The following is a 22,457-nucleotide window of genomic DNA, read 5'->3' as shown; positions in this document are numbered from 1 at the left end:
ATGGGGTGGCATGACCTCTTGTCTTGTACCCAGACAACCAGCAGAGTGCACCGCCCTGTTGGTGCACCTATTTCGTGACTGCATGGGATTTGCAGCATGCCAATGATTTGTCGCAACCCAACAACCGTCTCAAGAATATATATGTGCACATATATATATATATATACATATGATAAAATATTTTGAGAAGATAAAGCGGCTTAGTACAATCTTAAAAGAAAATAATTTCTCGAAATTACAAAACGTCTTCCAAGAGTTACAATTTTTGCACTGGTTGTTCCTTAAATGAATGTTTATCTCATTCTCGAGTTGCGAAATGCCAGTTATACTTGTTGTTTCCTCTACAAATGAAATGTGTGTACATTTGAGATTCTCTATTATACACATACTCAGAGTAGGTCTAAAACGCACTGATGCACACATACATTGGCTATGTCAAAAACTCACTTTAGTGCACATGTTTAGATAGCATGATGATTTTATTATATGCTTATGAAAAGAATGTCATATGTTGATGAATGTGGCAAATGAATGAGATGTTAATGAAGTATTTATGTTGCACATAGTTTTATATGTAATTGACATATGAAGGTTACGACCAATGTTTCAATGCATAAACTGTCTGTTGTTAAATACATATTTTTTGCTATAATTGAACAAATAAGAAAAACTACAAGGGCATGATAGTACAAGATTGAAACTGAGCATGCCAAATCCTTGTGGTGCCATATGGGCACTTATGATGCTAATTGATTTGCATATAATTTCATCATGATTGCATGTAAATATTATGACATGTCTTGTGCCGGTTGATCTATGCTTGTTCTGCAAAAAATTGCATAATAATGGATGTTTTTTATTCCATGATCATGTGAAAGCTCAAAACTGAGCTTGCGGTCTTGCAGGACCATTGTAATGCCATACGAGCACTTATAAAAAGTTGTACTTGAGACATGCCTTATGAGTGCATGATCAATAGGGTACAAAACGTACACCCGAGCTCAGAAATAAAACTTTACGATGTTGTAAGTACAAGTACTCGACTTAGAGTTGAGCCAAAATTCTGAGAAATTATGGTTGGTGCCTATGGGGCATTCGATGGGTAATGTGCATACACTGAGATCACCTCGAGTGTGGGTTGGGATTTTGGAAATCTTTTGTGGTACAATGACTTGCACAAAAAAATAAACAAGAATGAAAAATATGCACACATAACGTAAATATGAGATTCTGGGTATACCTGAAAGACAATATATGTTACCGATTTCTCGAGATACTGAGTATACCTGACAACAGTATATGTTACTGTTTTTTCCAGGTTATGAGTACACCTGAAAGACAGTGTATGTTATCGGACCCATGGTCTACCTTAGAGAGGGTAGGTGATATAAGCTTCGTGGGACAATTGTATTTTTGTGAGAGCTAGGCATTTCACTCGGTCTTCAGTCCTCGAAGTTAGGGGGCCGGGACTACCATTACATCCTAGGTGGTAGATCCAAGTCTTCTGCAGAAGTTACCAGGGTGCATCCTAATTCTAGTTTTAGCCACTAGAGAGTACTTTCTCAGTCACGGACCGTCCCCTTTGGATATCCGTACGACTAGTCATATGTGGTATTAATTTGAAAAAAACAATAGACCCCCTATGGTCTCGGTTCGCTACAATCTTGAATGCCTGTGCATACATACATGGTAATTAACAAGAGAAACATAAAGTCACTACACTTTTGAAAGTCTTCAAGTATACACACAATGCTTGATGTTGCATTTGTTATGGTATGATTGTGATTCACTCATGTGATGCATAGCAATGCTTTCCTTTACATTCAAAATACAAAAATCTAAATGTCATTCGTTCATATGATGTGTCATTCATTGATATTTTCCTTTATGTAATAAATCATGAAATGTTTATATTGAGTGAATTGTACATTCAGAATTTGTTTGAATGATTGACATTGCTTATATCAATGTGTTGCACATATACTTGTACACATGACACTGAGCACATACATATATATATATATATATATATATATATATATATATATATATATATATATATATATATATATATATATATATATATATATATATATAATGCTTCTTACTCAGACGGGCAGTCTGACACCTTCTGAATTAATATTTTAAGGAAACAAATAAAGATGAGCAATTGCAGTCGTCATTGAGGACCGACAATGAGACCATATCTTTTGTGGATATCCTGAGGAACTCTGACTTTAAGTTCATTAAATTTATTATTTATGACTTGTAAGATTCTTAGGCAAGATTTAAATTCGCCTAATATTATTGAGTCTGTGCTATCACCTATAACCCGCCCAACTTATTTGACTGAGGGATTTGTAAAACATTTTCGTTGTGGTTTTAACAAAAAAAAAATTATTCCAAAATTTTTGAGTTAAATATTTGGGGCATTACACAGCCGAACCCAGTCGACTGAGTCTGTTCACTGCCAAAGCACACCCAGCTGACTAGGTCGGTTGGGGCCAAACCGAGCCACTTGCCCAGCACGATAATGCATATAAAAAAAATTGTTTAACCACATATATATACTATTTTTTTTGTTTAAAACCCAACTACACTCAGCCGAACCTAGCCGGCTGGGGTTCGGTTCAAGCTCAGAGGGACCCAACCAGCTGGGTCAGATCTGGATAGACCTGGCAGGGGACTGCCAGGTCTGCCAAGTCTAGCGACAGGCTGGTCTGGGCCCAACACGACCTGGCATGCCCAATCGAGCCCCTCGGATGGGCTGCCAGGTGCCCAGCTAGCACCCCTGCTGGGCCTGGTGTGGCCCGAACAGACCCAGCCACGCCCGGCACGTCAGGCCAGCTTTGGATGGTCTGACCACCAGGGGACTAAAAATATACATACATATATATATATATATATATATATATATATATATATATATATTATCTTTTTTTTGGAAAGCCTACATATATATTATATATATAGTCCCATTAAAACAGTCTGTGTACGTGAAATTTCATGTTTCATGTATACTTTAATGTGCACCACTATAAATGGTTATACATACGTGGACTGATTCACTGTTCCTGCATGTATATATATGCTCTTATGCTTAATAAAGACACATGCATAATCAAAACTTTTCAAAATGACATGCGTGCATAAACAAAACAACAATATCCAATGGTCCTTCAATGGGATATTCATGAAGAACCAATTTTATCATGAACAAAACACATAATGGACTATATTTACCGTAACAAAAAATTCTGTTTTGGTGCAAATATGTCATGCATATAAATTTCTTTGTTGCTAGGTGTGTAAAATAAAAAATACCTCCATGAAACAAGATTTACACAACCTCATCCATGTATTTTAGAGTAAATAACTAGATTTACTCTTTTTCCATGGATTTTTCTCAAAAACATTACTTGGAAATCCAATCCATGTTCTTTTTCTTGTTTGAAACAAGAGAGAAACCTCTACCATGAATCCGAGATAAATAAAATGATGGTAAATATTGAAAAACGTGGGTAAATGGTTGGAGATGGCCTAAACTCCTCTTCTTCCTTCTTTTTCCTCTCTTTTTCTCACTTTATCTCTCTTCCTCATTTTTTTCCTTCTCTTTCTCTTTTCTCTCTCTCTTTTGGGGTCTTTTTATAAGCCCCATAAGGGAGGTCACCCCTTCCTTTTTCTTCAGCCATCTCTAAGAGAGTTTCCAAAAGATGGAACTCTCTCTCTCTCTCTCCCCCTTTGTTTCCTAATTTTTTTGAAACTCTACCAAATGTTGACTTTAAAAAAAAAAACTTTCAATCCTTTTAAAACTCTTTCTTAACCTCTCTTAAGCTGGAATAAGGACTCTTTTAAAGAGTCCTACTCAGGCCCAAAAAAATTAAATTCAGAATTAGTATTAATTAATTATTAAATATTAATTAATTAAAATTATCTAAAAACTTTCAAAAATTACCAAATTAACCCAAAAGGCTTCTCAACCTTATTAAACTCCAAATTAAGGCTTTATATTGAATTTAAAACTAAAAAAATATTGGGCTTGGATTTAGATCCAGATTCGGGTCCAAGAATCAAATCCGTACCCAAAATGAAAATGGATCAAGATCTGGATTAAATTTAGATTTAAGTAGGACTTAAATAAGACCCAAATCCATATTAGTTCAGATCGTAGGCCTTGGATCTAATTCGATCCAACTTTGGATCCATTTCGACAAATTGCTCAATTTTTAGAAAAATATGCTTTTTGGGCCAACCGAGACTCGATTTCAGGAAAGTAAAATATCATCGTGCTCAGAATTCTAAGGCGCACACGAATATTAAATTCTAAACTTTGCTAAAAAATAACCTGAATTTCACTCGAATTTCACTTCAATTTAAAGGTCAAAAATAAAACTTTTTCTCACATTCAAATTGGCTCATTTAGTCCTAGTTGATAAGACTTGGGTTAAACCCAGACTCAAAACATAAATCTAAAATCGAGGTTCAAATGATTTTTCTCTCAGACTTAGCCAAATTTTCAAAAATCTCAAATTTAACTAAGTGTGAAAATACGTGACATTACAAGAATAATCGAAGAGTGTTGGCTCTTCACATGAGAAGGGTCCAATGAGCTGCAAAGTTGTGTGTGTTGACCAAAGCATATGTAAGTATTCTTGAAATAATTTTATGTTTTTATAAATAGTGAGATATAGGACTAACCATGAATGAAATTTAGTTTTGTAGGTAACTTGGTGCTCCTACAAAGATGTGGACCAAGAGGATGAGGATGTGACTATGCAAGTGAAGGACATCATGATGATGAACATTAGTTGCATAATATGAATAAAGTTGAGCGCCAAATGGCTAGCTGAGTAACATGATAGTTTGGGTTTGTTCAACAACCACCTCATCACCTTCACGTAGTTAGTAGAACCATCTTGAGCACAATAAATGATCGAACAAAGGATTACCACACAATGTTCCTCTCTAAACTTGAAGACTGGATTGATGACAAAGACATCGACTTGTCATCCATAGTTGTATTGGCTGACAAGGAAGACAAGGATGTAGTTGGTGTTGATGAAAACCTACAGTTTGCAAGCAGTCCCTTCGTAAAGAGGGGCATTGAGGAGGATGAGGTACTTGAGACAAGAAGTCTAAAACACAGAAAGGATGCAAGTGAAGAGGATTCAGAGTTGGATATATTAAGAGCTAAAAATCACATGTTGAAGGATTTGCTTCAAGCAAAAGAGTCCATTATATGGACTCAAGTTGACCTTATCATGCAAAACACTAAGGTCATCAAGGAGATAAGGGCACACCTGATGCATCCACAATAGTGACTTATATTTTTTATTTTTTGTAAATCATTGTAATTAAGTAAATAGTATTTTGTAACTAATTATAAATAACTTTGTAATTGAATTTTTGTTTAACAGTTAAAATGGTTTAAATGTGTACCAAGTTTGAATTGTATATACATGTGTGACTATAATAGCTTAACTTTGAATGGCTATCGAATGCGTAAAGTTTTGAATATTACAGATGAATTTGAATGTTACAGGTGGATTGTGTATCCGTTGAATCATAATTTTAAATGTTATTGTATTTTAATGTTGAATGTTACATGTGAATTTCATTGTTACAGGTAAATTGTGTATATGATGAATTATAAATTTGAATGTTACATGTGAACATGACCAATATTTGCAAAGATAATGAAGTTTGCAAAAAAAATTTAAGAACAATGACCAATATTTGTGAAACATGAGGACCTTTGTGAGAAAAAAGATGCGAACAAAATTTGCATATTTGCGGAATTGGTGTACTATTTATGAATTTTGTGTTTGGAGACAATTAACTCCACAACTTAAGGATTTGCAAACAATGAACAATATTTGTGAATATACACCATTAGTTGCCGGAAGTTGTTTTCAACTTACATAATTGTGCACTTAAACACAATCCACATAAACTAACGCATGAGGTTTCTCCCAAATATGTGTATTTTCAATTACCAATGCAAAAAATTATCCTATATATGTGAATTTTCTATGTGAACTTCTTCCTCATATGCGAATTTCTTCTTAAATATGAAAATTTTGAATTTTTACCTATATATGTGATTTTTTTACTAAATATGTGATTTTTCTCATAAATATGCAAAATTCATATTTCCTATGCAAATACAAAATATGCAAATTTTGATTTTTCTTCTAAAGGGCAGAACATCAAGAACTTACAAAGCACAATTTACAGAACTCCAAATCATTAAAAAATATCCAAAATTTACAAAGCATATAAAACATCTAAGAACTATGGAATATCCAACATGAACTGTCAAATTTACATTCAAAGAATCCCATTGTGTTTCAGATGGACAGCATCTTAATAGTTTAAAATGAATGGCTCACAATGAGCCTTATTCACTGTTTGACAAGAGTAGTTTATTTTTAAGATGAACAGCATCCAAGGTGCCTCCCACGATGTTGCTGTCAGAGCTGCCTCTGACCTGATCCTCTCTTCAAACCAGGGGGTGTGCATCCCTCTCTGTAAGGACAAAGCTGGGTGCACTCTCTAACAACCAAAGGCACACCAGGTTTTATGCTGACCAACACTGTGAACAAGGTATAGGTCAGCAGACCAAAAAAGAGAACTTAGAGCCCATTGAACAGACCTGCTTCTTGCTTCACAATGCATTCATTGCTTCTGGCACTCGCTTCTAACTCTAGTAATTATCTACGGTTTTGACATTAATTCAACCCCTGCATGCTGGGATTGAAAGTGATAAAGATGAATTTAGTTCCCCTCATCTCCTATGTCATTCCCCATCTTTATAACCCTCTTAAATCTCACTATGTTAGTTGTTTTGATCAAATTTGACCTTAGATATAGATTTAGCATGGTCTATTTAGTGAGAAATGACTCTTGGATAGTATTTTTTCAACAAAAAATTCTGATTTTTTTTTAAATCACAAATTTGTGTTTTGTCAACAGATGATTTTTTATCACCAAAAAAATCTTACACACAAGTGGGAAAATTTTTTTTTGAGATAAAATAAAAAATGGCTACAATTATTAATAAAAATCTATTTCATATGGACAAATCAAACTATTTGCTGCAGTCAGGGCTGAGCTAGGACTGGGCTGGGCAACAAAAATAGATAAAAATCTATTTCATATGGAATCAGGGCTGGGCTAGGACTGGGCTTTTTAAAAAAAAAAAAAATTAACTGTTTCGGGATGCAGGACTGGGCTACAGCCCAGTCCTGCCCCCCCCCCCCCTAGCTACGCCTTTGGTGAAGGGGTTACGAAGACAAAGGATGACATAGGTGATGAGTAGGGAACTGATGTGTGCGTGTCATAGCCTTTTAGCTAGAGGGTTCCCATGCAATACATGCATCAAGCTGTTTACCTTATGCCATTTCCAGGCCCACAACTGACTTACTCTATCCACAAGTCTTGGGTTCCTGGATGCAATCATCCCCTGTGCCAATATCTGCATTGGTGATTGTAACCCCCATGGATTGCTCCACGTGTATGCCATCACTGTTGGGGCTGGTGCTAGGGGTCACAATCTTGAGTCCCTCCTTTTGTACGTTCTCGCAGCTATCGATGACAATGAGGAAGATCTCACTATCAAAAGAGGTGGTGTTTGTTAACATGATATTGCTTGACGAGAGTCTGCAATTGACAGAAGATTGATATATGATGAGGCCTCTTGAATTTTTTACCATTTTAAAAGAAATACTCTGTGAAGCCTTTTCTTTCTTTCTTTTCTCTTTTTTTAATCTCTTTCCACATAACAAGCATAATGAACTACCCCTCTTGAGGTGGAGGGACATGGTTCTGATTCTATTTTCATTGTGCAAGCCTTGTCAGTAATTATGATGGGATCCATTAGAGACCCTAGTGAAAAACTAGCAGCGATATTTTGAAAATATCATTAAAAAATGGTAGTTTGTCTACATTTTAATTAAATAGACAAAATGTCAAAGTGTTACTGTTTAAATGAAAATATCATGATTTTTATGTTTTTATTGGCTATATCTCGAAAGAAAAGATATATTCTTATTTTTTTTTCTATATGTTTTTTCTCCAATATTTTCCTGATTTTTTAATTTGTTAATATTTGCTGATATTTTACCAATAAAAAACATAAGGAAACCAAAAAAATTCCAAATTTTCATGAGAGAGTTTGGCTGCCTTTATTTTTTCCCTTTTCAAACTTTTATCACTATGTTAGCGAGCTGCAACTTCAAGAATAAAGCCTTCTCGATATATATAGCAAAGCTATTGTAACACTTTTTTTTGTTTGGATAGTTCGCGAAACTCATGGGTGGCGTCCCTTGCCGCAAGGTCCAAGCTGGGTGTACTCCCCTGCAGAGAGGGAAACCTCAAAAGTTTTACCAAAGATATTATGACACTTTGCAAATATAAAAGACCAAGAAAAAAAGAATAATATCATCCGATTCTTTTGTTCAGTCACCGTTGGCACAAAGGGACACTGTCCTTTACCAGCCTTGAATGACCATAATGCTGAGCCCTTTTCATCAAGATACCCTCCTAGTCTTTTTTGTATCTTGGAATTTGAGCCCGTGGTATGCAACCTCATACTCTTCCACTACAAGAAAAGCTATAATTAACAACGGAAATTTGCTACAGATTTTTTCCCTCGCAAATTTGTGATGGATTAGCTAGAGAAAACTATCCGTCGCTAATTAACGATGACATTTGTCCATCGCTAATCCGTCGGTAAATAGCGACAAATTAGCGACGATAAAAAAAATTGTCTCAGACTCCGTCACAACTTAGCGACAAAAGGCATCCACTGCTACAAAAGTCTTTACTTAGCGACGGAATAAGTCCGTCGTGAATCTGTCACTATTTTTTGATATAAGCCCCTTTAAGCCGCAACATTCTCTCTCCTCCCTCTCTGATTTCCCTCAAAACCAAACCCTACTTCGCCGCATTCAGCTCTGACGAGCAAACCTCAACGTCGTCGTCTTCCTCTTTGTTAGCCACTGACGGCATGCTACCAGCGACCACCGTCCCCATTCTCAGCAGGCGCCGCTGACCAAAGCTGCCGATGACCCCGAGTACTCCCCTATGCTCCCGTTCGACAAACCCTATGAGCAGAGCCACTGCCTCTGTCGTCAACACACCAACGACCTCTCGGTCATGGTCTTCGTGCTCCCCCCTTTTTGGTGTCATCGCTGCAGTCCCCAACGCACCTCACGATCGTCGTTTCCTCCGTTCCCATCTGTGAGCTCCTACAAGCCGGTCCTTCATGCCAGTCCTACCGCCAATGTCTTTTCTGGCGTCTCCCAGGTAAACGCTGCGACCCCCTCTCACCTTTTCTCCCTTTCTTTCGGGATCGTCGGAGGACCGACAAAGGACCAATGTCCTCTGTCGGAGCCTCTCCTTTCCCTGGGGTTGTCGGGATCCGACAAGGGGCCCGATGGCCTCTGTCGAACCCTCCCCCTTTCTTTCGATAGTTGCCTGAGTGCTGACAGAGGCCCGAATGCCCTTGTCAGGGCCCTCCCTATCCATCGGGGTCGATGGAGGGGGTATCCATCCCTGCCCTCGTGATTCCGCCGCCCCCCCTGTTTCCCCCCAGTTTTTCGGTCTTTTTTTCTCATCATTTTGGTTTCTTGACTGCATTTGTTTGATCCGAGTTGTTTTGTGTTTCCCCGCTCGAATGATAATGTTTTCCATTGTTTGTAGTTGTTTCTGCTTAAAAGAGATCTTTGAGTTGGGTTCTCTGAGTCAATGAGTGGAGGGTGTGAAGAACTGATGCTTGTAATTGCGCCTTTGGAGCATTTTGTGTGGTGCAAGGTCTTCGATAGTTCGTACATTATTGATTCATGCAATATTTTCTGCTTTCCTGGATGTTCCGTAGTTAAATTAGTGATGATAGATCTAGTAGTTGGGATTGCAAATGATTTTGCTTGCATTGCATTGATAAAGTAAAATTACTGCAACAATGATAGAGAGTCGAGCCTCTATTTCTAATAGCATATTTGTTGGAGTTCTATTACGTATATCTTTGTTATAGATTTTTAATTTTGATTTGAAATGCTCTTTTTTTAGCGAACATTGCTCATTGCTCCTTGCTCCTTGAGATGGATGGTTCGTTACAAGACTGATGTGAGTACTGCATAATAGATGATCTCTTTACTAAATAATCTGCTTAAGTTGTGTTTAGGACTTGGATAGTTTGCAACAAACTTCACCTCCAAAAGTCTATCAAAGACCTCACTACGTTCAGAGATCCAGTCCATTCATAGATCCTAGTTTCAGTTTCTTGTGCTTGCTTGGGCGTTTTATTACAGAAGCTACTTCTGTTAATTTAATGTTAATTTTTTACTGAATATTTATTTTTAATTTGTTTGGATAATCTAGCTTAGGGTATTCTTTTGGTAAGTCTCTAGTGATCTTTACCAAGATTTTCCTCTGCTCCAGGGGTATCTTTAGTTTGAAAAATGATATTAGGCTTTTATGTTCTGCATTTTTTCTGTATCATGATCACACGGTCTTGTAAAAATTTTTCTGCTCCTGCCTGTGTGACATTTCTGCTATTTTCCTTTATTTTTCTAATATTCAGGCGAATTGTGATTATTTATATATCCATTGAGATTCTTAAGCTAATATTAATTTCACTAGTGCCTTTCTGATATTGATTCCATTTTGTGGTGTTTCAAGAATGAGGCTGAGGAATATGTATTGTGATCCATTGATGGATGCTGGCCATAAAATCATCACGAGACAACGTTGGACACCAAGCCAGATGCAGCTTCAAGTACTTGAGAATATCTTTGAACAAGGAAATGGAACACCTAGCAAGCAAAAGATAAAAGAGATAGCCTCTGAACTGTTACAACATGGACCAATTTCAGAAACCAATATGTATAATTGGTTCCAGAATAGGAGGGCCCGGTCAAACCAATGTGTCGTTGGTGATTTTCTCTTCAGGTTTTTTCTTCTTCCCTCTTGAAAGAAAAGAAATATTAAGAGTTCTATCTTTTGTTTTCTTTTCCAGTTCTGCTAAATATTTTCTCAGCCTCTGTAGATTCCACATTCTTAACCTTGCATCTAACTTTTGGTGTGTGAATGTAGGGATTGAGCATCTTATGGAAAAAATGGAAGGCCTAGACTTCAGTCCATTCTGCAAGAAATGTTTTTTTGAGGCGCGCCTCGCCTTGCCTCGAGGTGTGCACCTCAAGGCGTATGAGGCACACGCCTCGGGGCTCTTTTTTTAAAATTTTGTTTTGAAATTTGGCAACGGATTTGCGACATATAATATCTGTCGTTAATATGAATTTTTGATGTTTTGCGATGGATTATATTCCATCGCTATTATAGCGACGAAATATAATCCGTCGCATAACCAAATCAGTCTCAGATTAGCGACGAATCATGTCCATCGCTAATCCATTGCTAATTAGCGACGGATAAAATCTGTCGCAGTTTAGCGACTAGAATTATGCGATGAACGTGATCCATCACTAAGCCATCGTGAATCTGTCGCTAAACACGTTAGCGATGGATGTTGCAATGTATTAGCGACGGATAGCGTCCATCGCTAATACACATTTTTCTTGTAGTGTTCAGTCTGTCCTTGCAGCCAATTAGCCATCAACCTGAATAGTGATCTTGTTATTGGCACAAGGACCTGAGAACACAGTGGGGTGCACCAAGTACTGACCAGAGGGCACATATATTGTTGCTCCCTCTGATGAGGTGCAAGCTGCTGTCTACGCCCCTAGAGATGCAGGACTATCATCACTCCTGCATTGGCTCCATTACTTATAAGAGTGAATCTGCATTGGGAGAGTGCATAAAGGGCCATAAGTATCAGAAATGTGAGTATGGTATAGGAGTTCCTCATATGAGTAAAATGTTTTCTTGGCACATTTGAAATCAAGTTGGTGATTGTGGTATTGTTGGTTTTGGTGAGGTAACACATTTCCTTCTAATGGCTAAAAAAATTAATGAACATATATATGCCTTAAGTATGCAGCATCCTTCCTGCATTAATTCTTTCACATTCTGGTGGTGGGGCCTATAGATGATTGATTGTGAACCTTGGTAAGTGAAGCAACGCTTTATGATGATGATGATGATGATGGTGATAATGCTGGCTAAATACTGGATATTGACAATATCCAGTTAGTTTGATACTGATCAGTCTTGTCAGTATCGTTGAGTATCGGCCTGAATCGTATTGTATAGTTAAAAAATGGATAGGATACTGACCTGAATTGGCTATTTTTTAATAAATGTAAAAAATAGCTTAAAATTAATCTTTTGATATTATTTTAATGGCTTTAACACTTGTTAGTGTTTTGATTGACACATAATATTTTTTAATTATATTTTTGCCGATTCATAATAATTCACTTGAGAATCATTATTTGCCGATTCACCTGAATCATTGACCAAATCGATACAGGTCCGATTCCAATACTGATAACATTAATGATATTGACCAACATGGCTCAAAGCATGCCACTACAAACAATTGGGGATGCAAGTTGGTCGGATCTTTATCTGATTCCAACCAAACTGAAGGTATTTCGGGCGGATATGATCCATAATGGTTCATCATGTAAACAAGTCCAATTTGAAATAAATAATGTCGGGTTTAGTTGGATCCAGGTCGAAACTGGATAAGCAAACTGGATTGAAACTAGGTCTGGCCCAACCCGTTTTGTCTATTTCACATGAAAGCCGATATACTCGACCTGTTTTCTTACCCGGATCCAGGATTCTACCACGTGCTTTGAGTTGAATCCTGATGCAGAATCGGACCGGCTCATTGAAAGTCGGATCTGGTGTGGGTTAACCCTGAACTGACTTGTTTGCAACCGTACTAATAATTGCATGGTTTGGCTAGATCTAATAGTGTTCAATTGAGGGAGGGTGCAGTTTGATTCAATTTGTTTCAAGCTAAATCAAGTCTTAGAGATATGTTGTACAAATGGACCACAAATCTTGCAATCAGACCCTCTAAAAGCTAAAGGATTGCCCCCACATATGGAGGGCAGTCAGGTGCAGGCTCAAAGTGTGCAATGTGATTTCACCTGATCCACCATCTTCACCTGACCAAGCTTTGACCGTGTCGCTGAGCCCGTGGGCCTATCGAGATGGGATCGGATCGGTGAAATAGCTAGGTTTGAGACATCGGTTCAGGTTGGGTACAAACAAAGTTTGGGCCTATATTTTTCATACCAAAGAATGGACTTTTTTCGTTGCAGAAAATTTCACATCCTACCCCGAGTCCATCAAAATGGGGTCAGGTAAGGTCCAATAGCTAGCTAGGCTCGGATCGGGCGCACCCGACTTAGTCACCTTTACCACAACGATCACATATGATTCACACTACTTACACGTTAAGCACAATTACCATAACCACACTAACCTTGTATATTTTTACGTCAATATATAGTATCCTTGAGTTTTCTACAACTGACAATTTACTAAATTACTTAGGTATACATGCACACACTAATAATTTAGGTAGACCCCTACCAGTTATACAACTATATCATTGGGTTTTGAACCTGCAACGTCCCAACACAAGGTGACGTAAATTTGCTAAAAGCTAACCTTTTTAATTGTACAGTTTAGATGTAGGGCATTGTCAATTGTTACTTGATTAAACCCTTGAAGAGTTATATAAACCCTCCACGGTTTAAGGTAGCCATGGAGGACTACTGCAGGCAACTTGGCGGCACGATCGCGCCGCTAGCGGTCCCAAATGCTTGCCGGCATGAGGCCATGGAAGGCTGGCCCTTGTACGTCAATTGCACATTTGCCATCTTGATGCCTTGGCACCCAGTGCTAGTACTACAGCTGAACTTCACTGCTACTTCAGTTGCTGATGTTCCTTTGATATTGTTGTATGTCACTTGTGATATTTTCACACCAGAACTCTGCATAGATAACCGTATACGGTTTAGTTAAAGACCGGGCTTGCATGGGAAGAAAGCCCTGGATCCATGATAATGGATCCAAAATATCTGAAAAAATGGATTGGATCCCACGCCCGGCCAATTGACATCCCTAAAGTTAATTACTTCTGAACTATGCATCCCTTGCACTCTGTGACAAATATTGCGAGATTTATAAAAATCTCGCTGATATATCGCGAGAAATTGCCTGAAAGTTTAAAACCGCAATTTCTCGTGAGATTTTCAAACTGTGACAAATATCACGATATTTATTATTTTAAAAGATATTTATTGTGAAAACCTCCAAGATTTTTATTTTTAAATGTGTTTTATTTATATTATTTATATTTTTTATTTCGGAGGTTTTGTCAAAAAAAAGATGTGTTTCATCAAAATTTTAAAATCTCCCGAGTTTTTTCCCTGCCGAGATTTTGCCGTTTTTAACTTTTGTCACTATGCCCTTGCCACAAGTCTAAAACACTAGAAGCTATGTCTCGAGGGTCTGGTACCCGGAGGTTTTACATATACGATGGGCCGGTTGGTGAAGGAAAAGTTGAGGTTACCAACGGGGGGCTCTACTTGTTTGGTAGGAGCTGTTAGTGTACGTCACTATGTGTTGGCACGTTGCAAGTTCAAAACTCAATGGTATGTTGTGTAACTGGTAGGGTATGCCTAACACCAGCTTGCCTATAAAAAAAAAAAACAAAAGGAAAAGTTTATTTAATCCCCAAACTTCTTAAATGGTTGATTTTCTTAATAGTTAAAAAAAAAAGTTTTTTGCAAACTGGTTTCCGCCATTCTGCATATCAGTCCTCGCCTTCCTTACAGTTAAGGGTGTCAACGGGTCGGGTTTACCCAGACCTGACCCAAACCAAACCATATAGGGTCTGGGTATGGTGATAAATAATAAGACCCGATTAAGACTCGGGTCAGGAGCCCCGAAGGTCCCATTAATACATGGACTCAGGTATAGTTTGTGAAATTTTATACGAGACCCAGACCCGACCAGAGCTCCGATTAAGACCCACAAATTTTCAATATAGAAATGACAAAAAATATGATTTTAAAAGGTATGGTCCGGGTCTTGTTCATGTAGTTCTTATCTGGTCCCTTATGATTTTTTTATAGTGGACCCGATTTGACCTGAGTCCGGATCCAATACCATACTTGAAACCGGGTCCAAGTCTGATACCACCTAAGTCCAAACCAAACCCGACCCTCCTGCTCACAGTCATTACAAACTGGTCCTTTTATAATCGGTCACCAAAATGCCCTTTATCTAATAGTTGTTAGTGTATTAAATTTTTGCAAATTGGTCTTTACCTTATTTAAATTTTATAAATTGGTCCTCCTGTAAGGGCAGAACCGTCAAATTGTTTAACCTTTAATAATAACCATAAGACAGTTGTTCACCTCAAGGACTGATTTGCAAGGGTTAATGAAAAGCAGGGACCGAATTGCAAATTGGCATAAGGCAGGAGTTGTTTTGCAAATAGACTATAAGACACGGACTAATTTGCAAAAAATACCAAAAAGACGATAATTTCCAAATTAGCACTTAAGTTTTCAGCATAATTAGGAAACACACCTATGTTTTGAAAAATTTCATGCGCCTCAACTTTGTTATGGTTAATCAAAAAAGAAAACCAAACTAATAGTTTTGGCATTAAATTTCTAGTGAAATCTCAAATGTAACCTTTAAAAAATTACAATCATGTTTTCTCTCTTTGATTTCAAACATTGGAACTCTTTTTTCGATGGGTTGATCAAATTTTATTGTGTCATGAGGACAATAATTATCTGAACATCAGTACAATTTAAGAATAAATAAGAACAATAAAAACCAAAACTTGATGGAGGAACACATCTTTATTCCCAAGCCTTGGAAACCCAAGTCCACATATAAGCTGAAGACTATATTCTAATTGTCAGAGGGTAAAATGGTAATATCATTGTAAAGTTTTTTTTTTTTTAAAATCTATATTAACGAAACTTTGGTGGCTTCTGAAAATTTTCAAATTGAGTAAGTTTTTTGAATGATGCCAAAACCTAGTTGCCACTTGCCACCTTGATAATTTTCCCAAGGCTCTGTTTGGGAGCCACATTTGAGATGGAGATGGGGATTCACTAGATCTCCTATCCCCTATATCCTCTCTGCTGTTTGGTAGACTGGATTTGGGAGATTGGAGTGGACAATAGCCAGGAGATAGGGATGGAGATGACCGCCCCTATTGCTGTGCCAATACTGAAAAGGATGCAATTAATTACTCCACTCTCATCACCCATTTCCCTCTCCAGTCCCATCACGCTCTTATTTCCCCACTCCAATACGGGTAGGGGTGCACAACAAGCTCGAGCTAGCTCGGCTTGGGTGCAGGCTCGGTGTGGGCTCGGGCTCACTCTTATTTCCCCACTCCAATACCTTAGTGGTCAGGCTTTGTATCTGACTTTTTAGAGGTGGTGGGATCAAATCCCGCCTCTTGAAAAATGTAAAACAACACTTTTTTTGGAAGTCAGTCAAGCTCAGCTCGACTCGAGCCGATCCTAGACAATGTTGTTCAAGCTCCCCTCCAAGCTCGAGCCGAGTTCGAGCAGTGTTATTTCTGTCTGAGCCGAGCTTGAACAGCCCAAGCTCAGCTTGAGCTCGAGCTCGGCTCATGTACACCCCTACATAAATGCTCCTAAAAGGGATGTCAATTAATCGGATTTCATCCAATATCATATCCGACCAAATTCGATTGCCTATAGTTGCTTTTGGTAAACCAAAACCATATCACAGATTATAATCTGATGCCGATATGGTTTTGGTTTTTTGCTACTGAATCCAATAAATATCCGAATTTGATTGATATCTGAATATGGCATTGGCAACATCCGACTAGTTGAATATGGCATTGGCAACATCTGATCTGAATCCCAACCGTTTACATCCATAGCTTCTAAACATTGCTGCTGCAGGTTAAAGGAAAATTAAAGCCAATGAAATAATAAGTGCATATTGCCGTATCAGGCTGCAATATGCTCTAGGTAGGAGTGTGATTGATACCTCATTGGGGCAGTTTAGCGTATGAGGACAATACTGTTGGTCAATTATGATTGGGTACTTGACATTGTTCACGGTGGCTCCGTCGAATGTTATTTCTCTAGCAAACCCTCTGCTATTTCTGGCCCATGATTTTATTCTCAACCCATTCTGAGTCCCTGTCAGTACCACGTTTCTTACTGTAACATTCTGAACACCTCCTTCATTGGCACTCTTTCCCAAACTCCCAATGCTGTCATCGAAACAAATACCATACTTAGAAAAAACGCAAACCTGACACTTGCACATAATATTCATGCAAAACAATATATATATATATATATATATATATATATATATATATATATATATATATATAGAGAGAGAGAGAGAGAGAGAGAGAGAGAGAGAGAGAGAGAGAAGTGAACATATTAGGTTCCATTTCTCGTTTTGCCCCATTCTTCCCCATAAGTTTTAAGTGTTTTATAATAGATTTGAATCATTAGATGTGTTTAGCATGCTCGATTTACTGGGAATAGATTCTTGGATCATGTTTTTTCGATGAAAAAACATGTTTTTATGAGCCGGAAAAAACTACCATTGATTTTGGATAACGGAAAAATATGTATACATGTTAGATTCTGATGATTCAAAAGCCGGTTCCCATTAAACAAAACCTATAGATCATAACCTGACACATGCACATAATATTCATGCAAAACAATATATATATATATATATATATATATATATATAGAGAGAGAGAGAGAGAGAGAGAGAGAGAGAGAGCTGAACATATTAGGTTCCATTTCTCGTTTTGCCCCATTCTTCCCCATAAGTTTTAAGTGTTTTATAATAGATCTGAATCATTAGATGTGTTTAGCATGCTCGATTTACTGGGAATAGATTCTTGGATCATGTTTTTTCGATGAAAAAACATGTTTTTATGAGCAGGAAAAAACTAGTACCTTCGTACCATTGATTTTGGATAACAGGAAAAATATGTATACATGTTAGATTCTGATGATTCAAAAGCCGGTTCCCATTAAACAAAACCTATAGATCATATCTACGGTGTTAGAAGTGAGAAAAAAAACTAAAACTATGATTTTTGAAGGAGCCTAACGAGACCTAACGAAAAAAGGTGGCCTAAGGAGCACATTACTCTCACACACACACACACATATATAGGGTGTGTGTGTGTGTGTGTGGGGGGGGGGGGGGGGGGGGGCACCCCTTTTGCTTTCTCCACCCCATCACTGATCACACTTTGGCTGACCAATGGTTGATTGAGAGAGACCCTTATAGTAGGATATAAAGATTCCGATCAGGAACATCTCAATACATGGGATTCGGATAGGAAAAAACTGCATCCCGGATCTTGCCCATTTGCATCCCTACCTTATGGGCATTCTTTATCCAAAGGCTATAAGACTGTTTGGGAGCCTCAAATTCAAGGTGCATTAAAGTTTCTCCAACACCCTCTGTTATTTGAAACCAAAGCATAGCGGTTTCTTGAACACCTGTTATTTGGGAGCAACAATGTTGCCAAAACAGTGTTGTGGTTGGAGTTGGGAATGCCAACACCACATTTAAACGCCATTCACAAGGGGCATGTTTTTGGCAACTGTATCTCTAGCACTACATTTTTGGCAGCACCATATTTTGACAATACCATTTAACAGTCAATTGAAAAAACGATTCAATCACAACGCAAGACTCCCAAGCAAAGCCTAAATGAAGGCTCTTTTTTTTTTTTTATGATGAGGAACCCTTGCCAAAGCGAGGCAAACCATATGGTTTTAATTAAGTTAATCCATACCCATATGGGCCCTACACACCAGACTAGGTGGGTCGGCTCAAGGCATTCAAATTGGAGGACTGCCAAGAGTTTGATACCTAGAGTGGACATCCCTTGCCTTGAGAACAAAGTAGCAGGCTCCCTGGTTAGGAAGGAGATGGCCGAGGGGATTTAACCGCATAGAGGATGAGCCATGCAATAGTGTCAATCTCCATAGCCCCACCACCTCAACCGGGATTTCTCCCTTGTTAAGTGTGTGTAAGATAGAGAGAAAATATTTGCTACTAATAAAGGTAAGGAACTAGTGAGCTAGAAATCATAGGTGCAGGATGAATCGACTCAATCTAGCCACATCGATGTGTTCAGCATGGTTTGTTTGCTAAGGATTTGGCCTTGGATCGTGCATTTCTGATGTAAAAATGTGATCTTTTGAGTTATGAATTTTTGGCACATTGAGGCCGGTTGGTTTTTGGACCAATTTTAAAACCTAATTACTTGTTACAATCTCATGATTCAAAATAAGTTTCCTACTAAATGTAGATCACATCCGTAACATTTGATCTACAAAAAAATGAATATTTTGAAAAAATGAGTGATTTCTACTCATTAGTTTCTTACCTTCATTACTAGCCTATATATATATATATGTATATATATAAGTAAAGCTACAGTGTGTACCTACTCCTACATACTAAAAATCATGTTTGTAGTTAGTATCTTCTAAATTAAACCTTATAGATGCACTCAACATAGTTTATTTGATTCATGTCTTTTGGGCATAAAAGTAGGATCTTTTAAGTTATGAAATTTTGATACGTTGTGAGCCATTGATTTTTAATGGTCTTAAAAACATACATATATGTTATAATCAAATGATTCAAAACTTGTTTTATGCTAAATAATGCTTATAGATCATACGGGTCTGGTGAACTAAAAAGGTTTAAGAATATTTTTTGTATCTTTTCAATTAAACCTTATGTATGTACTCAACATAGTTTATTTGATAAGAATCACATGCTTTGGATCATGTCTTTTGGACATAAAAGAAGAATTTTTTAAGTTATGAAATTTTGATACATTGTGAACCGTTGTTTTTTAAAGGTCTTAAAAACATACATATATGTTATAATCACATGATTCAAAACTTGTTTTATACTAAATAATGCTTATAGATCATATCTATAGGGTCTGATGAACCAAAAAGGTTTAAGAAATACGACAATCTAAAGCTTCTATTTAAGTGGGAGTAAGTACTCCGGGAGCACCATATCGTTATCACACACACACACACACACACATATATATATATATATATATATATATATATATATATATATATATATGAATATATATATATGTATATATATATATGAATATATATACTTGTTTTATACTAAATAATGCTTATAGATCATATCTATAGGGTCTGATGAACCAAAAAGGTTTAAGAAATACGACAATCTAAAGCTTCTATTTAAGTGGGAGTAAGTACTCGGGGAGCACCATATCGTTATCACACACACACACACACACACATATATATATATATATATATATATATATATATATATATATATATATATATATGAATGTGACGGCTTGATTGAAGCATGTAGATAGTACTTAAGCAGAGGGGTCTCATGTAAGCCATGCATGAAGCTGTTTACCTTATGCCATGGCCGGGCCCACAGCTGACTCCCTCTATCCATAAGTTTTGGGCCCCTTGACCAACAGAAATGCAGTCATCCCCTGTGCCTATATCTGTGTTGGTGACCGTAACCCCTGTAGATTGCTCCACATGTATGCCATCAGTGTTGGGGCTGGCGTCCGGAGCCACAATCTTGAGTCCCTCCATTTGTATGTTCTTGCAGCCATCAATGACAATGTGGAAGAGCTCACTATCAACAGAAGTGATGTTTGTCAACCTAACGTCCCTTGCATTGTTGAAGACGAGAGTCTGCAGCAGAGAAAAATGATTTATACATAACAAGGAGGGCTGAATTCTACCGTTTTACTGGCGCAGGGATGTGTCCTTAGCTTTCAGAGGTGAGCCACGTAAGGCACTGTGGTCGCCCCCCCCCCTGGCGTTTTCCTCACTTCGGCGAGGGTTTCTCATCATCAAAAAGAAAATTCTACCATTTTAAAAGAAGTGCCACCTTTTTTGTTTCTCTTTTTTCTGTTTTTGTGGGATTTGAACCTGAGATCCGTTAGTTATGATAGTGTAACCTAACCATCCAACTATCTCATTCACCAACCCTTACTAAACCATCCATCTTGGGTTAAGGGGGACATGGTTCTGAACTCCTGATTCCATTTTCACTTATTCAACTTTTTTTTTTTGTCATATTGCTTCATTGCAGGGTACAAATTTGGATAAAATTTTGAAAACATAAAAAAAAACACTGTATATCCAAAATAAATATTTTGATATTATCATTTAAATAAAAATATTGTGATCTTATTATAATGTTAGAGAATTTTAGATGAAGATTGGTAGTAACTATGGTGGATTGTAGATGAAGATTGGTGAATTTTCTCTCATGGTGCACAAGTACAAGAAACTCCGAGTGTCCACGATAGATATGGTTGGCTGAGTAGAGAATAGAACTAAACTGTCATAAGAATGATAATTCTTAGTTCTTATAGAATTCTTAACACCGGATAAACAACCAAGCAGGATAGTTTTTAAAATCTTGATATCTTTTCTAGATATTCAAGGTGCATCCAAACACTACAGGTTTTCAGAAACAAACAAATATGAAGTTTTAGAAACCCTGAGTTTTAAATTTCTGGATTTCTATCCAAACAGGCCCTAAAAGCACGAGAAAAAACAAAATTCAAAATTTAGCGAGAATTTGGCTGTCATCATCTTGTCGTTTAAACTTTTCTCATGAGGTGAAGCCTCTCAAGATATCAAAGCTGCTAGAAAACTTTCTTGAAGGCCAGAAAAAGAATATCACTCACCGTTGCTCCATAGGGGCACTTCCCTCTACCAGCCTTGCATGACCATAATGATGAACCCTTTCCATCAAGATACCCTCCCTGGAATGTCAATCCTTTTACACTTTTGAATTTAAGCCAATATTTTGCAATACCATAATTTTCATAGTCTGTTCTTGCGACCAATTGGCCATCAACCTGAATAGTGATGTTGTTATTGGCACAGGGACCTGAGAACATAGTGGGGTGCACCAGGTACTGACCAGAGGGCACATATATTGTTGCTCCCTTTGATGAGGTGCAAGCTGCTGCCCATGCCCCTAGAAATGCAGGGCTATCATTACTCACTCCATCTGCTTTGGCTCCAAAAGTTACTATGTTGAGTAGTGTAGCATTTGAGGTGTGCACAAAGGCCAAAAGGATCAGTAGCCTTTGTATGGTATGGGAGTTCCCCATGTTAGGAAAATCTCTTGACACAATTTAAATCAAGTTGGTTCTTGTGGCAGTGTTGGTTTTGGTGGTTAACAAGGCCCCTCTAAAATGCATATATATATATATATATATATATATATATATATATATATATATATATATATATATATATATATATATATAATGCATGAGTATAACCCAAGCATGCAGCACACTTCCTGCATTGGTGTTAGGCCTTCATGACGATGGATTGTGTATATCTATGTAGGTGAAGCAATGTTTGTTGTTGATGATGATGACTACGTCGACGATGATAATGATGGTTAGT

General features: G+C 37.5%; 1 protein-coding gene across 1 annotated transcript; it reads right to left on the bottom strand.

The window, feature by feature from the left end:
- Window positions 1–13,694: 13,694 nt before the first annotated feature.
- On the bottom strand, window positions 13,695–22,153 carry LOC149834542 (polygalacturonase-like). The gene is made up of 4 exons (XM_090009389.1): window positions 21,722–22,153; window positions 20,425–20,714; window positions 16,981–17,209; window positions 13,695–13,916 (listed from the first exon to the last, which is right to left on the bottom strand). Exons 1-4 carry the CDS (start codon window positions 22,151–22,153, stop codon window positions 13,695–13,697), a joined length of 1,173 nt encoding a protein of 390 aa, XP_089865515.1.
- Window positions 22,154–22,457: the final 304 nt, after the last annotated feature.

Source organism: Nuphar pumila, chromosome 6, assembly GCF_984573655.1.
Source record: "Nuphar pumila chromosome 6, dmNupPumi1.hap1.1, whole genome shotgun sequence".
Taxonomy (NCBI): domain Eukaryota; kingdom Viridiplantae; phylum Streptophyta; class Magnoliopsida; order Nymphaeales; family Nymphaeaceae; genus Nuphar; species Nuphar pumila.
The sequence above is the reverse complement of the archived record's forward strand: the minus strand, read 5'-3'. Positions and strand labels throughout refer to the sequence as shown.